Raw genomic sequence first — 22691 nt, 5'->3', positions numbered from 1 at the left:
AAAATGACCACTGGGGTGAAGTCATATTTAAAAATATAACTATATGAAACACGCGTGATAAGTGATGTAGATAAAAATTGATAGAATTAATTAAATATACCTTATAGAGAGCTAGAGAAAGAGAGAGAGAGAGAAGGAATAAAAAAAGGATAAAATAAAAAAAAATTAGATATACCTCATCGATGTATAGGACACGCGAAAAAAGAAAAAGATGGTAGAAGGCGAGCATCCGCGCGGTCTCTGTAAAATATAGTTAGCAATGGCACGTGTGATACGTCTTATCTCGATAAAAAGTGTAACCACAGGGTATGACTTTTTGCGGTAGGGAAGGTTAAACGGCGAAGAGTCGAAGTGATCGCCTCGAGGGGGATACGTTTTCGGGTTTTTCTCTTTCACGGGTAAAAGTTGACCCTACGCGTTTAAAACGGTTCGTTAACTTGATTCTCCCGGTTAGATTTTCATTTAATTTAGCGACAGCGACGTTTTTTAGTTCTCCCCCTCCTTCCTCCCCCTCTTCTTTAGCACTCGATGTCCCGGTGACGCTAACGAACGTGTTTGGAATTTTGACAAATTTCGCGCTAGAATTTCGCCTTTCGCGCTGGCCCCGTTAACAATGCAAACGTCGTTACTCATCCGTCACACGGTTTTATAGGAAAAGTCGTTTCGTCGCATTTTTACAGATACACATCACATTTCGCCCACATTCGCGCGAGCAAATACCCAAAGTGACGTGTACATATACATATACGTTACGCACATGTCGTATAAACGTTTCGCGCTTATCCTTCAGACTTATTACAGTTAACGTACACGTATGCGGGCGTTTTCGGCGCAACGTGTTGCGCTAGACGAGATACTCTGGTGTATCGCGTCTACATCGGGGGATTTTCGCGAACGCAGACGCGTTAATTCGCGTGGAGCGGAAGGTTAAGGCGCGCCGATAAGCGGCGAAACGGCCGTATCAAGGGGTGGCTTTGGGGAAAGGGTGTAAGGCGCGTTCACTCGATTTCACTCGCGGGATCATCGCGAAAAAACTGTCGCGCGAGCGACGATAGACGTTTTATCGATGACCCGTCAAAAATTCATCTTCGCACTTTCCACTTGTCGATACGCGTTACCGTACACACTTTATTCATATGAGTCGATCACCGTGTATATTCGCGATCCGGAACACGTGAAACATCGGGCGATACATGCATCGTGTACGATATACATATATGTATTATATACGATGGGCGTTTGCAGGATTTTTTCCACGGAGAGGAGCGTAATTACATTTTTTTGTTATTTTATATTTTTATTTTTTGTACCATTAAATATGCAAATAAATTCTACTGCTTATTCAAGAGGAAAGCAAATGCTTAATTTTTTTTTACCGATTCCAAGGGGGGCAAATGCCCCCTCTTGGCCCCCTGGAGGATTTTTTTCAGAGGGTAATTTTATTTTTTCTTTATTTAAAATATGTTTGTTATTTTATTTTGATATTGTTTTATATTGAATATACAAATAAATTCTAGTGCTTATTCAAGAGGAGAATAAATACTTCATTTTTTTACTGATTCCAAGGGAGGCGAATGCCCCCTCTCAGGATTTTTCCAGAGGGGGATTTTATTTTTTCTTTATTTTAAAAATTGTCGAAATGATTTTTGTTATTTTATTTCGATTGTTTTATATGAAATATGCAAATAAATTCTAGCGCTTATTCAAGAGGAGAGCGAATGCTTAATTTTGTTCTGATGTCGAGAGTGGGGTAAACGCATTATATAGGTTCCTATCGTATATTGAACGAGAGAGAGAGAGAGAGGCGCTCGAAAAAAGAAGGGGCATTATTCCAAAATGACCTTCTCCACGAAACGACCTTTACCGCGAAATCTACTTACGGTAGACTTAACGACTCCGGCCGCGGTTATATACCAATTAATTCCCTAAGTTCCCCCGGCAAGCAAATCGATGCAAATCCTCGAACAAAATCCCTTACGACGCACCGCCTCGTAATAACTCCCCGTTCCGACATCGGATTTGCCTATCCAAACTTCCGTTAAAAGGGCGACCAAATGACCTATGTCGATATGATTTAGACCGTTTCGGCGAGACAAAAGAGATCACAAATCTCGATATCCTTGTTGAAGTTTGTATGCGGGTGCTATACAGATAGTATGCAAATATCGCTTATCTGAAATGACATACATATATGATTTTTGCATGAAGCAAGAGATGTTGAGATGCATGTGTTACATGTCAATGAATGTTATTGCTTCTATTGCAATAATCCCAAACATTTCGATTATGCGATTTTGAATATACATATTTCTCTCTCGAATAGCAAACTAGACAATAATAATGATACAAACAATAAACATCTGCGGGATGTACACTGAACAAAATCCATGTACCTTTACATGGAAATTACTAGCTCAGGACTGGAAAAGTTACTTGCTTATCGTTGTAATTTTTTTTCCACTTGTTTTAAAGTGAAAATATATGTAAGATATAGGTAAAATTACTATTTTTATGCAAAAATCATATGTTTTTTAAATTTACCTTTTTTACTTTATTAGAATTTTATTTTATAAGTACTTATCTATTTTATTTATAACATTATTTTATATAGCATTTATACATTCCTAACGTTTCCTATGTGTAATTACATGTTCAGTGAAATATTTTTAATCTCGAAAATATTTAAGAATATATTTCATATAAAGTTACATACGATCTGTAATTTTCCATATAAGTATCAATATCGCATGATTATGCTGGGTCGGAAAAAAACCTAGCTTAATCATGTAATTTTACATAAATATTTTGTTCAGTGTATACGCCAAAATTGATCCCGGAAATTCTATTCGTAACCGCATACAATTTTTGTATAAAAAAAAAAACAATAGCAAAACGAGACGCTTAAGTTTGAATGCATACGATAAATTGTTTCGAGATTGATTCGACGCGAAGAATAGCGTGAAAAAAAATTGAAAGGAATTTTATCGGTCAAATATCGCGATAAATTTGCCCCCGGAAATGATGATGACGCGAACGGGGAACTTTTACACATCTTCCGCACTTGTTCTTGTCACGTGGTCTACAGACAACGATTTAAACCGGGAATGAGAAAAAATTCCGTCGTTTCCCAACGTTGTAAGAATTCCCGGAGCTTCTGCGCGGGATATCTTATTTTTCAAAAACTGTAAAAGTCGCGAAACAAACGGAAAAGAGGGAAAAACAAGAGCGCGGAGTAAAGCGGAAACGAAACGAAATTTACTTGAATGAAACGGAAAAAGTAGATGCTCTTGTATATATGCTGTTGCCGGGACAGCTTTTCTTTCGAGAAACACGCGGATGAGTCTCGGAGCAGGAGATGCGGGAAGAGGATATAGGTAGCGAATTCAAGCATTCGAGCGCGCAAACGGCAATAAAGTTGATCACGAGAATTTTCCGCGCGAAATCGTATCGTCTTGTGTTTCCGTTTGTATGGAAAATTGACGCAAATGCGGAGAAGAACGTTTCACGAATTCGTTCAGCGATCGAGTTGTTGCTATATACAGTTGCCACATTCGCGAATCCTTTTCCGCAGTTTTCCCCGACTCGACGAAAATTTAAACGCGGGAAACGCGCGCGTTATACAAAACTTTCGACGCAAGATGGATATATATATATATATATATATATACATATATATATATGTACACTTTTCCTTTTACTTTCGCGCGAAGAAGAGAGAATTTCTCACTTTCCGTTCCAAACAGTCAAAGACGACAAGATATAATTGGATTATCACTCGCGTAGGTACAGCGAGAGGCGGGAATTTCCGCGCAATTAAACGCGGAACGTAGAGGAATATAGAGGCGAGCTTTTGAGCTCTCTCGGGGTCGCGTGCCAGCTTGGCGCGGAGAGAGCAAGAGAGAGAGAGAGAGAGAGAGAGAGAGAATCTATCTATTCTCCCTTTGACAAATTTACCTTGATGAAAGGCGGAACGCGCGACTCCGTGCACCACGCCGTCAAAGCCGACGAATATGAGAAGCGGCGCCAGGGCTGCGAACATCGGGACCGTCCTGGAACGCGCGGCATTCCCGCCGCGGATTCGCAGCAGCGTCATTCCTATATAAACCTGCAGCAATGATATCCCCCGACGCACTCGCGCGCGAGTTCTCTCCTATCTCTCTACTCGGTCCCGGAGGGTCGCGCGCGCAATGTCCTGTATATATAATTGTATATCGCGAGCCGAGCCGCGGATATCGGCTTCTCCTCCGATTGGTCCACGATTAGCGCACCTGGTGTCGCCTGGTGCGCCTTCCGCGCGCCTGGCACGTGCTCGGACCAGCTCCCGGTCGAGCGTCTCCGCTCATCTCCGACGAGGTGACGGGTTGACGTTTGGCCCGCGAGACACTCTCTTCCCGTAACCGGTGTCACGCCGGCGGAGCGTCGGCTCGGCACGCATCGACGTGGCTCAAGGTCACGAACGCGCGCGTCGGGTACGATCCCACGATAGAAGAACCACTCTCTCTCTCTCTCCGTCTCACTTAACCATAAAGCTTCTGTCAAACCGCGCGACCAGGTCCCTCTCGGTCCTGGTCCCTCTGTCCCGGGCCGTAGACTGCTGCCTGGAAACCCTCGCAGTACGGAGTACTCCGCTCGTGCCTCTTCCGACCTTTCCCCGCTTCAACCCCTCCTCCCGATAAACTTCCTACGGGCACCCTCTCCGATAACTCTCGCCCTCTCCTTCCCTCTTTCGCTACCCCTCTACGTTGTGCAGCCCGCGCCAGGAACGCGTTCTGGCGGCGCTTGCGCCATCGTAACCGTGTGCCCTGATGCCCGGGCACCGCCGCTACCACTGCTGCTGCCTCTCTACCTCTGCTTCTGCCGCTTCCTCGTACCTTGGCGAGAATCTCTCTCGACGCTCTCTCATCTCTGTCTCGCCCGTGCCTCGCCGGCTGTTCCTTCCTCTCGAGTTGGCCCTTTTCGCGAGGGAGACCCTATACGAGTAGGAGCTCCCGCGCGCGACCTCCCTCCTTTCTTTTTCGCTCTTTCGACAACTCGGCCTCTACGTTCCGAATTTCTCTCTCCTCCTTCTTCTCCAGGACCGTCCTGGAGACCTCTGCCTAGACCCGCTCAAGCCCGTCTCGAGGTCTACTTCTTCCTATAGCTGCTCCGGGATCACTCGACCGAGGCGATTCGAAAGATGGAAAAATTGTATTGTTATTAAGGAAATGGCTCGGTTTAACTCTCCTGTTGAGGAGCTCTAGCTTCTCCTCGCGCCGTTTAATTTTCGATATTGTGCCCGGAATTGCGAGTTACGAGAGCCACGCGCGAACCCGACGTATGTCGTCGCGAATGATACTTGTCGTGGATTAAGCGGTATCTAATTCGGTTTATTTTCTGCGTGTGCTGACCGCTCAGAGAATGTCTCGGTGGAGAAACGATCAGCTGTAATCCTGTCGCGAGTAATAAAGAAACAACCTTGTATATATAAATCCCCGCGATGGATATTATTTTCTTAGAATATATACCAGGTAAATTTGACCTCGTATATGAAACAACCCCCGTGGGGAAGTAATTGCGCGGAGACTAATGTAACGTAAGAATTTTGTAAAACGAAATAAATAGATCGAATAAAGCTGGAAAAAATGGTTGCAAATTCGTTATAATGTTTCGCACATCGGGTCCGACGAAAATTCGTATATGTATATATATATAAATGCTCTCATTTATCCTAAACCAATATTTTACACACGCGTCGTACAGCGGATGCCGTCGACTAAATCCGCGTGCAAAAAAAAAAAAAAAAACGACAAACAGAGGTGAAACGTCAACGCGACAAAAATAATTTTAATCTTATTCCTATATTTGGTCAACATGTGAAAATTTTGTGACGAGAATCCCGCGATCATTATTAACAAAATTCCGCTTCGAGTGTGTCGACGAGAAATAGCAGGCACGTTATCTATACATCTATTTTTAAAAGCAGAAAATATAGTTGTCTCCCTGCTTCTCTCTTCTCTCTCACTCCCTCTTTGCAACGCGACGTATAATACAACGGCCCGGTGAAAAATATTGCAACTGAAATTATACAAAACCGTAACTTTTCAGGAAAATTACAATACTCACGCGCATGATAGTTCCCGAAAGCTATTTTTGTTTATTCCGATAAAAACTAAATAATACAGTTAAATAAATAGAGGTACTCTACACGAGTTCGAAATTTTCCCTTTTTCATTTTCTATCATAAGGTAACAATTAAAACAATTATCATTAATATTAATTACAATATACGTCAAAGCGTTAAGCGGCCGCAGGATTTTTTTCCAGGAGGAATATGTTTAAAATTGTATTTTTTCTTCATTAAACAAATTTTTTAAAATCAGTTTCGTTACTCTATTTTTATTGTTTTATATGAAATATGCAAATAAATTTTAGTATTTATTTAAAAGGAGAGCAAATGCTGAATTTTTTTGGGCAACTGTTGCCCTGAAAGATATAACTGTTCTCATCTGCGTGCGCCGCCGATTTATTTATTAATCCCCGAATCGTTTCGATTTCTCGCGGATCATCCGGCTTTATCCGGCATGACTTGTTCGCGGTGGCGAATCGCGACAGAAAGAGAGATCTAGGGACACACTCCGAGGAGAGATCACGATTTACTAGCAACGAATCGTTCGCGAAGAGGTGGAGAGCGAAGGCGGAATATGGGAGCGAAGAAGAGGGTGGTCGAGACAGATCTCTGAGCTGACGCTATGAGAATAGCGAGGGAGGGATAGGGGTGGGATGGGGGCGGAATTTAGAATGATGGAAGTGATTGTCCTGAAATTACGAGGTACGATCTCCGGCGTCGTTAGCAGATTCGAACGTCTGCGAACGTGTCGCGCGAACGGGAAAAAAAAGGGACCGATGGAGGGAGAGAGTAATTGACTTTGAGATTCGACTCTCGGCTCGATCGTAGGACAAATCGAACTATCAATATTTGTCGTATCGTTCTTTATCGTCGCTGTCACATATTTGAAAAACCACACGATGGATACTGGATACATATTGATCTTGTTTATAGAAAAACGCACCACGTGTGTATGTATATATATATATATATATACACACACGCACACACACACATACAATATATATAATATATAAAAATATATAATATATATATATTTATAAAAAAAAACATTTATATTCTTAATATTGAGAGCCGATAAAAATATTTCTTTCTGATATATATAACATATATATATATATTCGCGCGACGTATCAACAGGCAGATTTCGCGGTTGCTCGGCGGCAAATTCCGAAACCTCAAGGAACAAGCGAAGCGGTGTTCGGAGATTTTATAATGAATTGCACGGGTAAATTAATTGCGACACACACAGGACAGACAGCCACAGACGCTTAAAGCTTCGCTCGACGATTAATCGACGGCGTAGCGTAACCCTAACTAATCACGGGCAGGTGACTCGTATTGCGCATTATTACTCACGAATAAACGTAATTCGGTGTGTCGTCGATATAGCCCCATTACGTGTATTAATGATCGCACATATTAGAAACGCACGTGGACAGCGTGCCGAAACATGTGCAAGCGAGACTCTACGCGAGAGTCTTTATATATAAATATATTCATCCACGTATCTATGTAATACAATGATGAAGTTTGTACATACGAATCTCGGATGATCGGTGTTAACGAGTTTTGTTGCAATAAAGTTTTCGCTAAGACTACACCAACTGCGGAGGAAAATTAAGGGCCGATGGTAGCGATTGTTCCAAAATTACGACGAACAACAGTTAAGTCTTAGACAAGAGAGAGAGAGAGAGAGATCGTCTTTCACTGATTAACTTTTAATGAATCTTAGATTAAGCTCTCGCTGTGTATCGCGAGTCATACCTAGTCTTTAGTCTCACAAACATATAAATATATATATACATATATATATATATATACACTCTCCTGCATACTACATATTTACGAATTAATTTATTAATGTATCCTATCATAAAACATCGAAAAATAAGCCGATAAGCGGGATTAAAGAGCGTCGTTATTTATGATTTATATGCTTATTAGTACCATGAGTTTTGCGCGAGGAGGAAATCACCCGACTCGAATAAAATGAGCGCGGCACAGAAAGGTCGAATAATAAAAAACGTTAATAAGCTTACGGGATAAACATATAATACCCGTTTCATTAGGACGCCACAAAGCAAAGTCCAGCGTGTGTTCGAATGTATTCGAAATATGTATGTATATTTTCCCCCTATACGAGTTCGCGGTTGAGCGCGTAGATATTTTTCAAAGAAATATCTAAAAAGAGAAAAAAAGGAGAGCATACACATATATATATACACACATACACGCGAAAATGCGCGCAAACTGTTTTTTCTCTTTTATACGAGGGAAATGGTTTCGGGTTACTCGCACCAGGTGATAAACGTTTCCGTCGTACTTTTGGCAGTAACACGCGGTCGCGTCTAGCCGCTGTGAAAACGATTGTATATTCCAGCGATATTTCGGTCATATAATTAACAGATGAAGCCGCTGCAATTAATTGTAAAAGCAATTAATCGCAGGCGTCACGTATCGCGGATAAACCGTATAGCTGATTAACCCCGTTTTAGCACCGAAACGAGGGATATGTTTCGCCTCCAGCTGATCAAGGATTAGAGATTACCGGCGCGAAGGTATGAAGAAAACGTTCCGTTACTACCCAACTAATTTTCGTACCATATATATAAAGTGGCTGACATAAAGTGTCACACCGAAAAAAGTTTTCCTCTGCAAAAATACTGAGGCAGCAATCATTTTCGAATTACAAGCGATTAAAAGTCATAAAATATTAACAGAACCGCATTCTCCAATTAATTTCAAACAGAGTTCACTTTAATGAAATTTAAATTTCAGATTTAGTTATAAAGAGATACACATGATGGCAAAAATTGGGAACATGCAAAAAATGTTGGCCTTCCTCCACATTTTTGCTGAGGAAAAATGGTCTCCAAATAACGAGATCTATTTGTATGTTTTCAGTGTGATACTTTATGTCACACAGCAGATATCCTGTATATGTTGGACACAATCTTTGCTTGTAGATATCGGACGATGAGAGTTACGAAGTTGCTATTTTATGACTTTGTTTCATTTCTTGCGAGATATAGTCTCTCTCTTTCGATTAATGTCTTATTTATAACATTTTAAAATCTAACAATAAAATATAACACAGAACACGTTTTCCCGGTGGATACAACTTACACCCGGATACACATTGGGAAAATAGCCTGGCCAGATAAAAGTTAATTCCGTTCTCGCAAGAAACGATCTACGCGTATATTTTCTTTCTTAATTAATTCCTCGCTCGGCTATCCGAACTTTCGCAGATTCAGATTGTATTGCTCGAGAATACTGAATTCAGATACGATACGATACGAAAATGTAATCGCGCCGTTCTAAAAAGAAATAGGAGACTTTGGGGTAGCATCGGTGATATGATATTAATAATTCATAAGATGCCGGTATATGATTTTACCCCGGATACGGAAATCGAGGCAATTTGCGACAGCTTCAGCAAAGTTGATTGTTAATCTACGTTCGTGTGTGAAATTTGAAACGTATACTCGACACATTTTCCTAATAGCGCGGAGAAAGAGGCAAATGATTAATGCATTTTGTATAGCAATGTTAACGAGTGTCTGACTAGGGGGCTACTAATTTCACAAAGCTTTGAACGCGAATAGCGAAACGAGTCGGTGTGCAAGAAGTTCGTTAACACGCGTGACATTTCAAATAACGTTGTGTCTCGCGCACGTTTAATCGCGCTGCTGTAATAAAGACGAATTATGACAGATTTAAAAGAGACCCTTTTCTAGTTTTCTCACGGATACGATCGGGGGGTTATAATGACGAATTTCAAAAAATACAGTACCCTCCATAAGTTTGGAAACACCTTACATTTTACAATTAAAGAATTGCATGGCAGCGATCTGTTATAAATAAAAATGTCATTTAAATATTTTATGTTTATATATATATATATGGTTTTATGATTTATTTATACAAAAAGTCTGCTCAGATCTGTCAAAAGGATCCTCTTACTTTAAGAGAAAAATTCTCTAAAGAAATATTCTTTAATTATCTGTCATAAATAAAAATGTTATTTAAATATTTTACGATTTATTGATACAAAAAATCTACACAGATCGCTGCCGTACGATTGTTTAACTGTAAAATGTAAGGTGTTTCCAAACTTATGGAGGTTACTGTATATGCATATAACCCAGACAGCACGAAATCCAAAATCGATGCATAAGATATTTTTAAGATGTCTTTTAAATATTATATCACAAGATTTCTTAAAGCTGCCTTAAATATTTCTTAATGATAACTTGCGCGCCAATTTTGGACTTGGTGCTGTCTGCAATGGGAATAGAAATATCGCGTGCGATATATCAGAGAGCTGATATAGGCATCGATAGTCGGCGGGATCTGAATTGTATCGTAAAGAAAAGATAGTAGTCGATTAATATTCAGGCGACGTTGCGCGAGTTGTGAAATGAAAACGAGATTTGCGTAAGCAAGCAAGGAAGTATCGCGCGCGAGGCGCGATGTATACAGCTTAAAGCGAACTCTCCTTCCCGATAGTTAATTATTGGCGGGCAGAACTGATTTGCAAGTACGTCGTTTATAATCCACTTAAGCTCTAATCGAATCCTGGCTAGTCTCGGGGACAACGGATAGACGTAGCTTCCCCATAGCCGACGTAGGTCGCATAGTCGATCCCTCGGCATTGCGCGTAATTACGCGCTCCGTTTACAATCTCTGTGCGTTAGACGCGTACGAGCATTATTACGCGAAAGCTGTCACAAGAGCGCGGTTCAGCTTTAGCAATATGAAATGAAGATTCTGTTTTCACATTTTGCAAAAACACATATCATATGTAAAAACTTACTTCTCATTATCTCGGTGTTTTTTTTTTTTTTTTTTTTTTTTTTTTTTTTTTACGTAATCTCTGCGTAAATAGATTCACACATTTATTTCAGTATAAATTTTAAAGGGGATCGTATAGGATATGCTCTCTCTTAATTTGTTAAAAAACCGCTATGTGAATTTTTTATCACGATGGAAAAAAATGTTTGAAATCTGTTTGAAGATTATGTGTGAATAAAAAATAAGTGAGCTTTTCAGTAATCGATATATGCCTTTATTAAAAATTATTATTATTATTTGCGAAAACTGCTATAAAAGCAAAGTACACTTTAGATTTAGAAGAGGAAATAAAAATTTTATTTTTATATTAAATAAAAACACACATGTCATACAGAATATGTGAAACTTACTTCTCATTATCTCTGTTTACGTAATCTCTGCATAAATATAGAATTACACTTTTATCTCAGAATAAAATTAAAAGAGATCAGATACGCTTAAGTTGATTTTAAAACCCGCTATTTATGTAAATTTTTGATGACGATGGAAAAAAATTAGTTGGAATCTATATTTAAACATTTTATGAAAAAAATAAATAAGCGTTGTATATAGATATATATGTCTTTATTAAATAGAAAGAGTTTATATATTTTTCTCTCTTATAAATCGTGCCTTATTTAAAACTTTTTTTCGTCGCATATATGTATGATATATTTTTCATCAAACATTTCATCGCCGGGAGAATGTACGTAGAATGAAGATTTTGAAACTTCAAACATATCATTTGCAACTTTAGGATTAAAAGGATTATTACATTCCGCTAATCGGATTTCGTCCGATAATAACCGAATAAAATCTGTTTGAAGCATGGAAAGGACCGACAAAAAGGAACGTATATAGCGGAGAGCTAGACCAACGCAACGGTTAGAAAGGCGGTTGGCTCTCATCTGTGAATCGAAGATTGGAAGTCATTGTCGAGGCAAGAGGGAGATATAGAGAGATAGAGAGAGAGAGAGAGAGTGCGACACAAACCGAGCTCGGTTTCTCATGGCGATTCGGAATCTGAAAGGAAAGAAGGGTTCCTTTGCCGAGGACATACGAACGCGAACGTCCTTTAAAATTCAACTTGATTCCCTAGCATTGTCGCTCATCCTCTCCGGATGCATTTTGTCCCCGAATTGTGTAACGCTCGATAAACGTGTTACAATCGTGATGCGACAATATCATCGCCAAGTGTGCGAGTTAAATGCATAAATGATGCAAAAATATTCGCGATTCATTCGCGAAGCTTAAACGAATCCATTGCGAGTCGAACTGTAAAAGTGAAAGAGAGTAAATGCGCGAAAATAAAGAGGTGCCGCAAAAAAATCGCGCGGTTGAGCATGAAACGCGGAAATGGCGATACAAGGGGGCCTTCAATTTTCTACTTTTCGCACGATGCTATTTCGCACGATACACACGATCTACTTTTTTTTTTCTCGCTCGTATACCACGATGTAATAATTCGGTCGTATGAAAAACCATTTTTGCGCATTAATCGTGAGGCAAGTGAATAAAATTTTCATGTCACATTATATGCGAATTTTTTACGCCACTCGAATCTCTTCTCAAATAACATATTTTTTACATTACGTATAACGAATCAAACGAAAAGCACAGCAAAAAAAAACTGTCGCGCGCGCGTTATATAGTTTGAGCAGAGTTTGGTTTCGGAATATGCGCTCGAGAATCGTAATAGAAAGTCGCTGATTTTACAAATTTTTAAATCATCCCGCGAGAGAGAACATTGTCGGTTAACAAAAAATAAAAAAATTCCAACGTTCATTATTCATGAAAATTATCGATTCATCAGCGTAGCCATTCAAATCTGAGCCGATGGTTACGTGTACAAAATCCTTTTAATTTTCAACATTCAGGCACACGGTAGAAATAGTCCGTCGTTGCGTCGAATTCTATTAGATTCTACGGATAATCTCGTCGAAACTCTAAATCTCATCGAAAAGAATAGAAATGTCCCGAATTCTGACAAGTCCGGTCGTTTGTTCCCTCGTGTTCTCTCGTTCTCTTCCTCACGAAGGAAATGGCCTTGGCCATGGACGCAGGATTTTTTTCAAAAGAGATGCATGATTAAAATTTTTTTATTTTTTCTTCTTTCTTTCGAAATTTAAATCTTATATCTTTGTTATTTTCATTTTTTAATATTAAATATGCAAATACATTTCAGTGTTTATTCAAAAGTAGAGCAAATGCTTAATTTTTTTACCGATTTCTAGGATGGCAAATGCTCCCCTTTCTTCATTTTTAAAATTTATTTTTTTTGTTATTTCGTAATTTTTTTTTTTTTTATATTAAATATGCAAATAAATTCCAGTGTTTGTTCAAAAGTGGGGCAAATGCTTAATTTTTTACTGATTCCAAGGGGGGTAAATGCCCTCTCTTGCCCCCCTTTTGCGGACACCTATGGCCTTAGCTACTAAGGGTTCGTCTAATTCGTGTTCGTTTGTATTCGTCTCGCGTTTAACCGTCTTAAATTATTTTTGCTATGACAGTTCCTCTCCGCTCACGTTCCTTTTTGTAGAATTTTTCAGGTTCTGAAATAAAAAAGCGCGCTAGTTTCGCGATCAGCGTTCATTCTCTTAGACTCTGTATCTCTTGTGTGTGCGTGAACTTTACTCTAAATTCTGTAATAAGAGGTCGCAAAAGGCATGTTCCGAGTTAAAAGAGTTAAACAACTTTAATCCCCCTTTGGTATTATACGGTTTAAATCTTTCATGTTTTTTGTATTTAATTTCTTTCTTTGATACTTTAACCATTTTTAAGTACGTGTACCTGTAGATTCTATCATTAGAGAAAAGTTTTACAGAGTTCCACGACTTTTTATCACGTTGTATCTTAGCTATGAGATAATTTATAACATTTCGCGCTCTCTGTTTTCTTGTCTACTGTAATCATAAAATAGCAGCGTAGCACAAAGTTGAAGCAAGAAAAGATAAAAAATGGTCGATAAACAAAGATAAGATAACAATCTTCTTTTTGATAATAATGATTCTAGTGACGTCGACGATAATGATAATAATAATACTGTGATGAATTTACAGACCTTTAGTTAACAAATAAGAGACTACTGCTTTTTCTTATGAAATATTGAATTCTCTCCCCAATCTTTCTGCAAAAACTTGGCACTCTGAAGGGATTAACACACAAATGCAATCCTCCAAGCTTCGCAAATGCAATCCTCTTCTTGCTTTAGTCTTTCCCTTTCCTTTTTTTTTCTCCCTTCTCTGTGCATTCTTCCCATTATATTTTCAAGTATCGAACAAACCCGCATCTTTTCATCAAGTGAATAAGTTGCGACTTTCTAATGGGCCGTTTTCCGTTTCGCACGAGGTTACCCTTTCTTCGAGATGCTACGAGAGAGGCAGAAAGCCCGCATAGAAATAGCACGGTCTCGAGAGTCCCAGGGATCAAGGCTAATTTCTTCTTGTCCTCTACATCTAACGTATATCTCCAGTCCCTGTCCGCTCGAGTTACGTTTACATTTTATTACGCCAGCTCTGCCCTTATTTCTCATGAAACATTCACTACGCGATTGTCGTGACGCCCTCGCATTTCCGTTTTTCATAGCCGCCCGATCCCTCCTTCTTCCGAGCATAAAAGTTCATAAATGTTGCCGTAACGTTACCTAGATTTATCATTAAACAAACAATTTCAATAATTTTAGCAGATTTTTTGCGATCAGCCCACGTTTTTGTACATATACGTTTTTTTTTTTTGTACACTTTTTTTATTTTAAACTCTTATGTAACATCCGCGTTGCGGAAACATCCCTCCAGCTTTCTTCCTTTTTACGCGCAAGTTCTAAGTCGTCGGCTAAATCCCGCGCGGGAGTTCACATGGAAATAACGAGATACGACTTTTCCGAGCTAATTTCGAGCTAATTTTTTCCCTCGTTCTCTGCAATCCAAACGTTCTGCCTCTTTCTCTCTCTCTCTCTATCTTCCTTTCCTTCTATCTCTTTCTCTTTATTTTCTCTTACATTTTCCTGTCTTCGTCGGTCAATGACCGTGAAGTGAACGAAAGCGAGCGGCGTTAAATCGTTCGTAAAAATTCCAATAGTAATTGGTATCTAAACTATTTTCAGCACTTCTTGGCTTCCCGATCGTATCGTCTTTCAATCTCTTACGTTTGCGTTTTGATTTTAACTAAACAAATTCATTAATACTTTCAATCAAAGTTTTCTCTGTCAAGCTTGCGTTTCTTTACGTTTTCTTCCTTTCTCTCTCTCTTTATGACTCATTAATTAAGATATTTATAGCACTGTTAAAAAAAACCAGAAGAACTAGAAAACCAGAAGATTAGTCGTTTCTTATTTTTAAAAAATGCGTTTTTTATATAAATCTGCCATATTGAGTTCACCATTTTGAAGTTGATAATTTTGACACTGGATTCGTATTCAGTGACTAAAAAATTTTTAGGATAAATTAAATAAATATAATTGAAAATTTGGTAAACTATTGACTATAACCGACATCAAAAATTCCTTTTGAGGGTTGAAAAACCCACTAATATACTTTATTTTGATTACGATAAAACTTGTGTAATACGTCACATATTGTAGCTTGTAGCTATGATATTACAAAAGGCCCTTTTTGCAACTTTAATTAAAAATTTTTCAAAATTGATGAAGCAATTTGAAAACCGAATTTGTATTCAGCATCCAAAAAGCTATTAACAAAATTTTGTTTAACCAGTGTAATCATCAATCTATAATCATGCTTAATTATAACAAATATTTAAAATGTTAAACTCGTGAGTATATATGTTTGTGCATAAGAACAAATATCGAGAAACAACGGGGATATCCTGAATTTTGAGAGAATAGCACAGAGGAGAAAGAGTCCTTTTCAAGGATCAAAAATTGTATTCAGCATCCAAAAAGCTATTAACCAAATTTTTTTTAACCAGTGTAATCATCAATCTATAATCATGCTTAATTATAACAAATATTTAAAATGTCAAACTCGTGAGTATATATGTTTGTGCATAGGAACAAATATCGGGAAACAACGGGGATATCCTGAATTTTGAGAGAATAGCACAGAGAAGAAAGAGTCCTTTTCAGGGATCAAAAATTGTATTCAGCATCCAAAAAGCTATTAACAAAATTTTTTTTAACCAGTGTAATCATCAATCTATAATCATGCTTAATTATAACAAATATTTAAAATGTTAAACTCGTGAGTATATATGTTTGTGAATAAGAACAAATATCGAGAAGCAACGGAGATAAGCTGAATTTTGAGAGAATAGCACAGAGGAGAAAGAGTCCTTTTCAAGGATCAAAAATTGTATTCAGCATCCAAAAAGCTATTAACCAAATTTTTTTTAACCAGTGTAATCATCAATCTATAATCATGCTTAATTATAACAAATATTTAAAATGTCAAACTCGTGAGTATATATGTTTGTGCATAGGAACAAATATCGGGAAACAACGGGGATATCCTGAATTTTGAGAGAATAGCACAGAGGAGAAAGAGTCCTTTTCAGGGATCAAAACGCGTTTTAAGGTTTTCTAGTCCTTTCCACTACCGGCGCTATTCATCGGCCGCGAAAAGAGGCTGATCGCTTCTCGGAAAGGTTCGCTCTCCTCTCGGGCTCCCGCACGAAAATGAGTTCCATTCTTCGATTTATCGACAAGACGGGAAGATCAATCGACCCGACGACCTCGGATCTCAATGACTTGTTCCCGGCCGCGGTTAGAATTCGCCTCGGAATTTTGACACTGTTACTACTCGCGCTGCTCCTCTCGGTTTGATTCTCGATAGCGATTCCGCAAAGTGGAAGATTTAACGCATCCGGCTTCGCGGTTGAGTTTTCATCTCTGTGAAAAATCCTCGCCATTGACGATGATAAGTATATATATACCTGTCCAAGATTTCTACTAATAATTTAAAAAACTTCCGTTTTTTCTCGTATTTGATGGAATCTCTCTCGAAATTGCAATTTTGAAATCCAAAAAGATAGATGAAGGAATAATACGCGTGATAAAGCAAATTCGCCACGATTGACGATTTCTATTCTGACGATGAATTTAGCCACGTGTCACTTTATTAGTATCAATTTATTATTCTCATTACACATTATTTTTTAGTTTTTTCAATGAAATTGGCACTATTTCGAATAGAATATTCGTAGAAATAGAAAACGATTTTAGTCAATTGTTAATATACTGAAATGAGACTAAATAATTTCTTCAATAATAAAATCTCTTCTTTTTATTTCTCCTAGCTATAGCGACAACATTTGCATTTGCTATAAATGACCATTCTTATTTAATAGCAGATTTTTTTATCTACGACAAATTTACTCAGCAAGAATTTTTGGATTCTATCAACAAAGCAACGCTCGTTTCATAATTAATGAAGTTTCTGGTTATTTTCGCAACAAATAAATTAATTAATTATGCCCTTAATTATGCACTAAATGGTGGGATTCTCGAACGACAATTAATTTGTTTGCTGATTTGTTACTACAATTATTATCATTCCAACGAGCATCGATCGGGACAGTTTCGCGAATGGTACGAACCTCGCAGATATGGGTTTCCGCAGAGGGGAGCAAGAGGTGGCATTTGCCCTCCCCCTTTTGGAATCAGTAAAATATAAATTAAGCTTTTATTCTCCTTTTGAATAAACACTAGCATTTATTTGCATATTTAATATAAAAAATAAAAATATAAAAAAAAATTAATTTTTAAAAAATTAAGAAAGAAGGGGATTTGCGCCCCTTGGAATCAGTAAAACAATTCAGCTTTTGCTCTCTTTTTGAATAAACGCTGGAATTTATTCGCATATTTAATATAAAAAAATAAAAATCACAAAATAACAAAAAAATTAAACAATGCAAAATTAATACCTAATCAAAACATCACATACCAATGCTCAAGCTCGTATGACAATAAAAACAATGATAAATTATTAAATTAAGGCCATGTGTAACGAGCAATACGATATTATTTTATTATTGAGAAGAAAATTCTTAATTTGAAATAATAATTATACAAACGTTTCGAGCTCTACTTGCTCCTCTTCAGTGCGCAAAAAAAATAGTGATAATAAATAACGATAATAAATAAATACATAAAATTCTAATAAAAAATCCGCAATACATAGTCAATATAAGTTATATAGTTGAGTCAAAAAAATTAAATTTAAAAAATGAAGACAGAGGGGGCATTTGCCTCGCCCTCTTTGGAATCAGTAAAATATAGATTATGCTTTTATTCTCCTTTTGAATAAACACTAGCATTTATTTGCATATTTAATATAAAAAATAAAAATATAAAAAAAAATTAATTTTTAAAAAATTAAGAAAGAAGGGGATTTGCGCCCCTTGGAATCAGTAAAACAATTCAGCTTTTGCTCTCTTTTTGAATAAACGCTGGAATTTATTCGCATATTTAATATAAAAAAATAAAAATGACAAAAAAATTAAATTTAAAAAATGAAGACAGAGGGGGCATTTGCCTCGCCCTCTTTGGAATCAGTCAAACATTAGGCTTTTGCTCTCCTTTTGAGTAAACACTGGAATTGGTTTGCATATTTAATAAAAAAAAAAAAATAAAAATAACAAAAAATGAAATGTAAAAAAATTAAGAAAAATTCTGCGGACGCCCATACTCACGGAGTCGATCCGCGACGTCGTCGTCGAAAGGTCGACCCGGTGAAACGCAAACGTAGAACGAAGTTACGCTCTAGACGGCCGCTGATATTCGCGTCGCCATCAAAAGAGCCATCTGGACGTAAAAGTAGTGGAAAATTTGCTGTTTACGACGCGGCAAGGAGAAGCTCCTCTCGATGCGGGTTTTCTTCTCTCGACGTTGTCGTACGTGTGTAACGTGTGTACGTGTACTTTTAAAGATATCTTCCCCTTCGTAATATCATCGTTACGACGCGCGTAATCGTACAAAAGATCGCGTCTCTCTGTCTCTCTCTCTCTCTCTCTCTCTCTTGTAAACTCTGTGTGATCACAATCTACCGTGAGAACAATAAAAAAGAGAAGGGAGAGAACTTGCTCTCCTTTTTTTTTAGACGAAAATTAGACTAGGATTAGAACGTAACTCTTGTCTCTCCGCGCGGAATTAACGGAAGCACATCGGGATTAAATTGGATGGTTGAAATCCAAGAGGAAGGAATTTCGACTTTACAACAACGTATAAACAGATAGAATCGATTGATTCGGGGTGGCAGAGTGAATGGATTTGAAGAAGCGATGCGCGCGAATGAACGAACGAGAGCGATTTTACGCAATACGGGAGTGAATTTAGCGTCGCTTTATATATCGGAAAAAAAAGAAAATTAAAAATTTACCGAATAGATATATATATATATATATATATATATACATGCATACGCGTGATTTTTATCTGGGAAAACTCTGAAATTCGTTTTGATGCGGCACGAAAATCAAAACTGCCCATCAAAACTGCCCATCTATCAGATATCATCGAACCGTAACTTTTTCCGTTTTTTTTTCTGGTGTGTCGTGTCAGAACGTTGGTTATTTTGTGCGAAGAGTTTTTTCTCGTGTCGCGACGTCTCCGCGTACATTTAACACGTTCTCAGGAAATACGGTACGTCCGCGACATATTTCACGCGTGAAAATAATTCGATATCGATAAACGTAAGCTTGGAAAAATGTTACGTTTACCGTCTCCCTAGCGCATTTTATACAAGTGTACCCTGTTATATACGATATGAGTGGGGGATCACATTTGACTGATCGATAACGCTTTCGTTTCGAAGGGAGAAAACTGTGTCGCGCAACATATGATTTTTCCTTGGGGACATCTTATAGATTAGTCTCTTTTATTACAGATAAATATTTTTTTTTTTTTCTATATTGGATCCTAATAATTTTTATTAGTAAGTCTGACGACGAAGATAGATGTAATTGATCATTTGATTGAATGATAATCTAAGATATCGATCAGCTGTTCTTGTATAGGGAAAGTAAAAAAAAAACCAACGACTGACTTAAAAACGAGGTGCAAAGTTATATTCGCGAAGCGAGTAGAGGGAAACTATCGAAAACTCGAACGATTTTATTCACACAGATTTTCACTATATAAATCTACAGAACTAAGCGGCTTAACTTGTACATAACGAATCTAACATTCAGGCAGAAGAAAGTTTTCGAAACAAACACGCTTCAATTACGCACGTGAAAAAAGTTTTACATTTATACAGATATGGCGTTGTTAAGATTTATTAACCGAAACGTAAATTACCTCGTTTTTATTTATTTTTCATTCTTCTTTTTCTTTCCCTCTTTTTTTTTCCTTTAATTAATATGCTACTGTGAAGAGATAGATACACGCACTCGAAATAACTTATATAATAATAGCAAAAAATAAAATATACACCTAAAATTAGAGAAAGAAGAATGAGAGAGAAATATAATAAATTTATTTATTGTATTGTTTACTTATTTTTTATTAATCTCTTAATAATCTTTAAATTTTTTGTAAACAGTCATTATTATTGGTTATTTTCGATACAAGAAAATATTCCACTCTAATTAAAATTTTAAATTCTATTATAAATTTTTTTATAATTTTGTTATGAATATTTTCAGAGTATTTTTTTTTTATTATTAAAAATATTTTACACGTATATCATATTATATAATGTAATAATGTAAAACAGATCGCGCGTAAAGATAACAAGCCCCCTATTAGTTTCATAAATAATAGATAATAAAAGAAATAAATTATAAGTTTGCGTACCTTCTAGTTGCCCCGCCGTCGTCTGTGATGTTTCTTCTCTCTTGTTTATCTTTCGTTACTCCTTTATTACACTCATTCGCGAAAACATAATTACAATCGCGCGCGCATTAATTAATAAAATACAAATGGTCGCGATAAACTCCCGACGTTAATCACATACGTTATATAAATCACTATTATTTGTGACGGAACAACAACGTTAAAAGCTATTATCTGCACGAAAATTGCGCGGTCAATTAATTAAAAAGAAGATTAAGTTTACTCGAATCACTATCGATGACTGCCAAGATAGAACTTTATTGATGGATAGAGATAGCTTTCTTAACGAATAATAAATCATAATTATTTTTTCCCCTCTGATAATTTGTCTGTCTCTCCTTCTCGATGCCTCATTTAGTAAAATGGACGTCCGCAAGGGGGGCAAGAGAGGGGCATTTGCCCCCCTCCCTTGAAATCATTAAAAAAATTATTTTTGCACATTTCATATAAAAAAAAAAATAAAAATAATTGAAAATTGAATTTTAAAAAATTAACAAAAAAATTTGAATCGTGACACCCAAGTCGTCGTTTCTATCATGAAAAATTCAAAGATCAATTTACTGTCAACGTCATGATATTATTCGATTAGAGTTATTTAAAAAAGAAGATAGATTATATATAAATATGAATATATATATATATATATCTTCTTTATTAAATATATTTATCTTCTTTTTTAAATAACTCTAAGCGAATAATAATATCATGACGTTGACAGTAAATTGATCTTTGAATTTTTCTTAGTAAGTCTGACGACGAAGATAGATGTAATCGATCATTTGATTGAATGATAATCTAATATATCGATCAGCTGTTCTTGTATAAGGAAAGTAAAAAAAAATAAAATATATATATATATATATGACTCTCAATATTGCGAATATAATACGTATAAAATATGCAAATCTCACGAGAGATGCGATACATATCTTTCTTAACAAACGTTCACAGAACAATAATAATCTTTCTTTTTCTCTGTGCGTGGAATTTATCCGTTTCCCCTCGATATTTTCATTGTATTATAATGAGACAGACCCCACTACACCGACAAACATATACCGCCAAAAATGTAAACAAGGACGTCGCTGTTTCTACATTCAGAAATCAGTTTATTATTTATTAATATCGAGATATTATTATTCGATTAGAGTTATTTAAAAAGAGATGCGATAAATTATACGAAAATATACGAATATCGCGCATATGCAATACAATATGCATATCGAATACGCAAATTTCGCGAAATCAATGTATTATTTCTGCAGATAAAGAGATATCGTGCAAAATCTCGATAAATAAAATCGTCGCTCCGATATGCTCGCATTATCATATATAAGTCGTTAATTGTAATAATAATAATAAAAAAACGATCACGTTCGACACTTTCTCTAGTACTTGTCGCGATCGCGTTTGGAGCAGTAATGAGACAATCCACGAAGCCGCTACCTGTTCGAGTCACGTAGCGCAAATGTCAAGGCTACGGCTGCGGTTTAAACAACAATGCTATTGTTTACACAGGCTTGTTATCATTCGGACGGCGAACTGGAAGGCAGAGCAATGTGAGCGGCTTGAATTATCGATAGATTCATAAGTACTGATAAATGACAACTTTGAATATACATATGTATACGAATAATTAGAGATTAAATAACTCGTGCGATTAATCAATTCTCGTCACATTGACAGTTCGTACATGATTGAAAGAAACTTATAAAATAAGATGGATTCTTGATTTTTATTTCCATTTGATCTATTCTCTCTGTAATATTTTAAGTATTTATACGTTTAAAAAAAATTCTGCGGCACATACATAAATCATCTGAAAAGTGAAATAGATGTACGGAAGGCAAGATGTGAACTTGATCTCTTTCTCTCTCTCTCTGTCTCGAAAGTGAATCGCGCGTTTGTGTGGTGACATTTTTGGATTATCGCAATATGGGGAAACTGGCGTAAGGC

General features: G+C 37.0%; 2 protein-coding genes across 3 annotated transcripts in view; one reads left to right on the top strand and one right to left on the bottom strand.

The window, feature by feature from the left end:
- The window catches only part of LOC114930910 (lachesin), a 35671-nt gene extending 31066 nt beyond the window's left edge, over positions 1–4605 (bottom strand). Inside the window, exon 1 of the mRNA XM_029302771.2 lies at positions 3955–4605. Coding sequence (XP_029158604.1) covers positions 3955–4093 — 139 coding nt within the window. The 5' untranslated portion in view covers positions 4094–4605. The remainder of the gene's footprint in view (positions 1–3954) is intronic.
- LOC114930916 (uncharacterized) overlaps positions 1–22691 on the top strand; it is a 99025-nt gene that overhangs the window by 35540 nt on the left and 40794 nt on the right. The window lies entirely within an intron of this gene.

The sequence above is a fragment of the Nylanderia fulva genome, unplaced genomic scaffold, assembly GCF_048542155.1.
Source record: "Nylanderia fulva isolate GAGA-0341 unplaced genomic scaffold, ASM4854215v1 Scaffold38, whole genome shotgun sequence".
NCBI classification, from domain to species: domain Eukaryota; kingdom Metazoa; phylum Arthropoda; class Insecta; order Hymenoptera; family Formicidae; genus Nylanderia; species Nylanderia fulva.
This window is presented reverse-complemented; position numbering and strand designations above follow the sequence as displayed.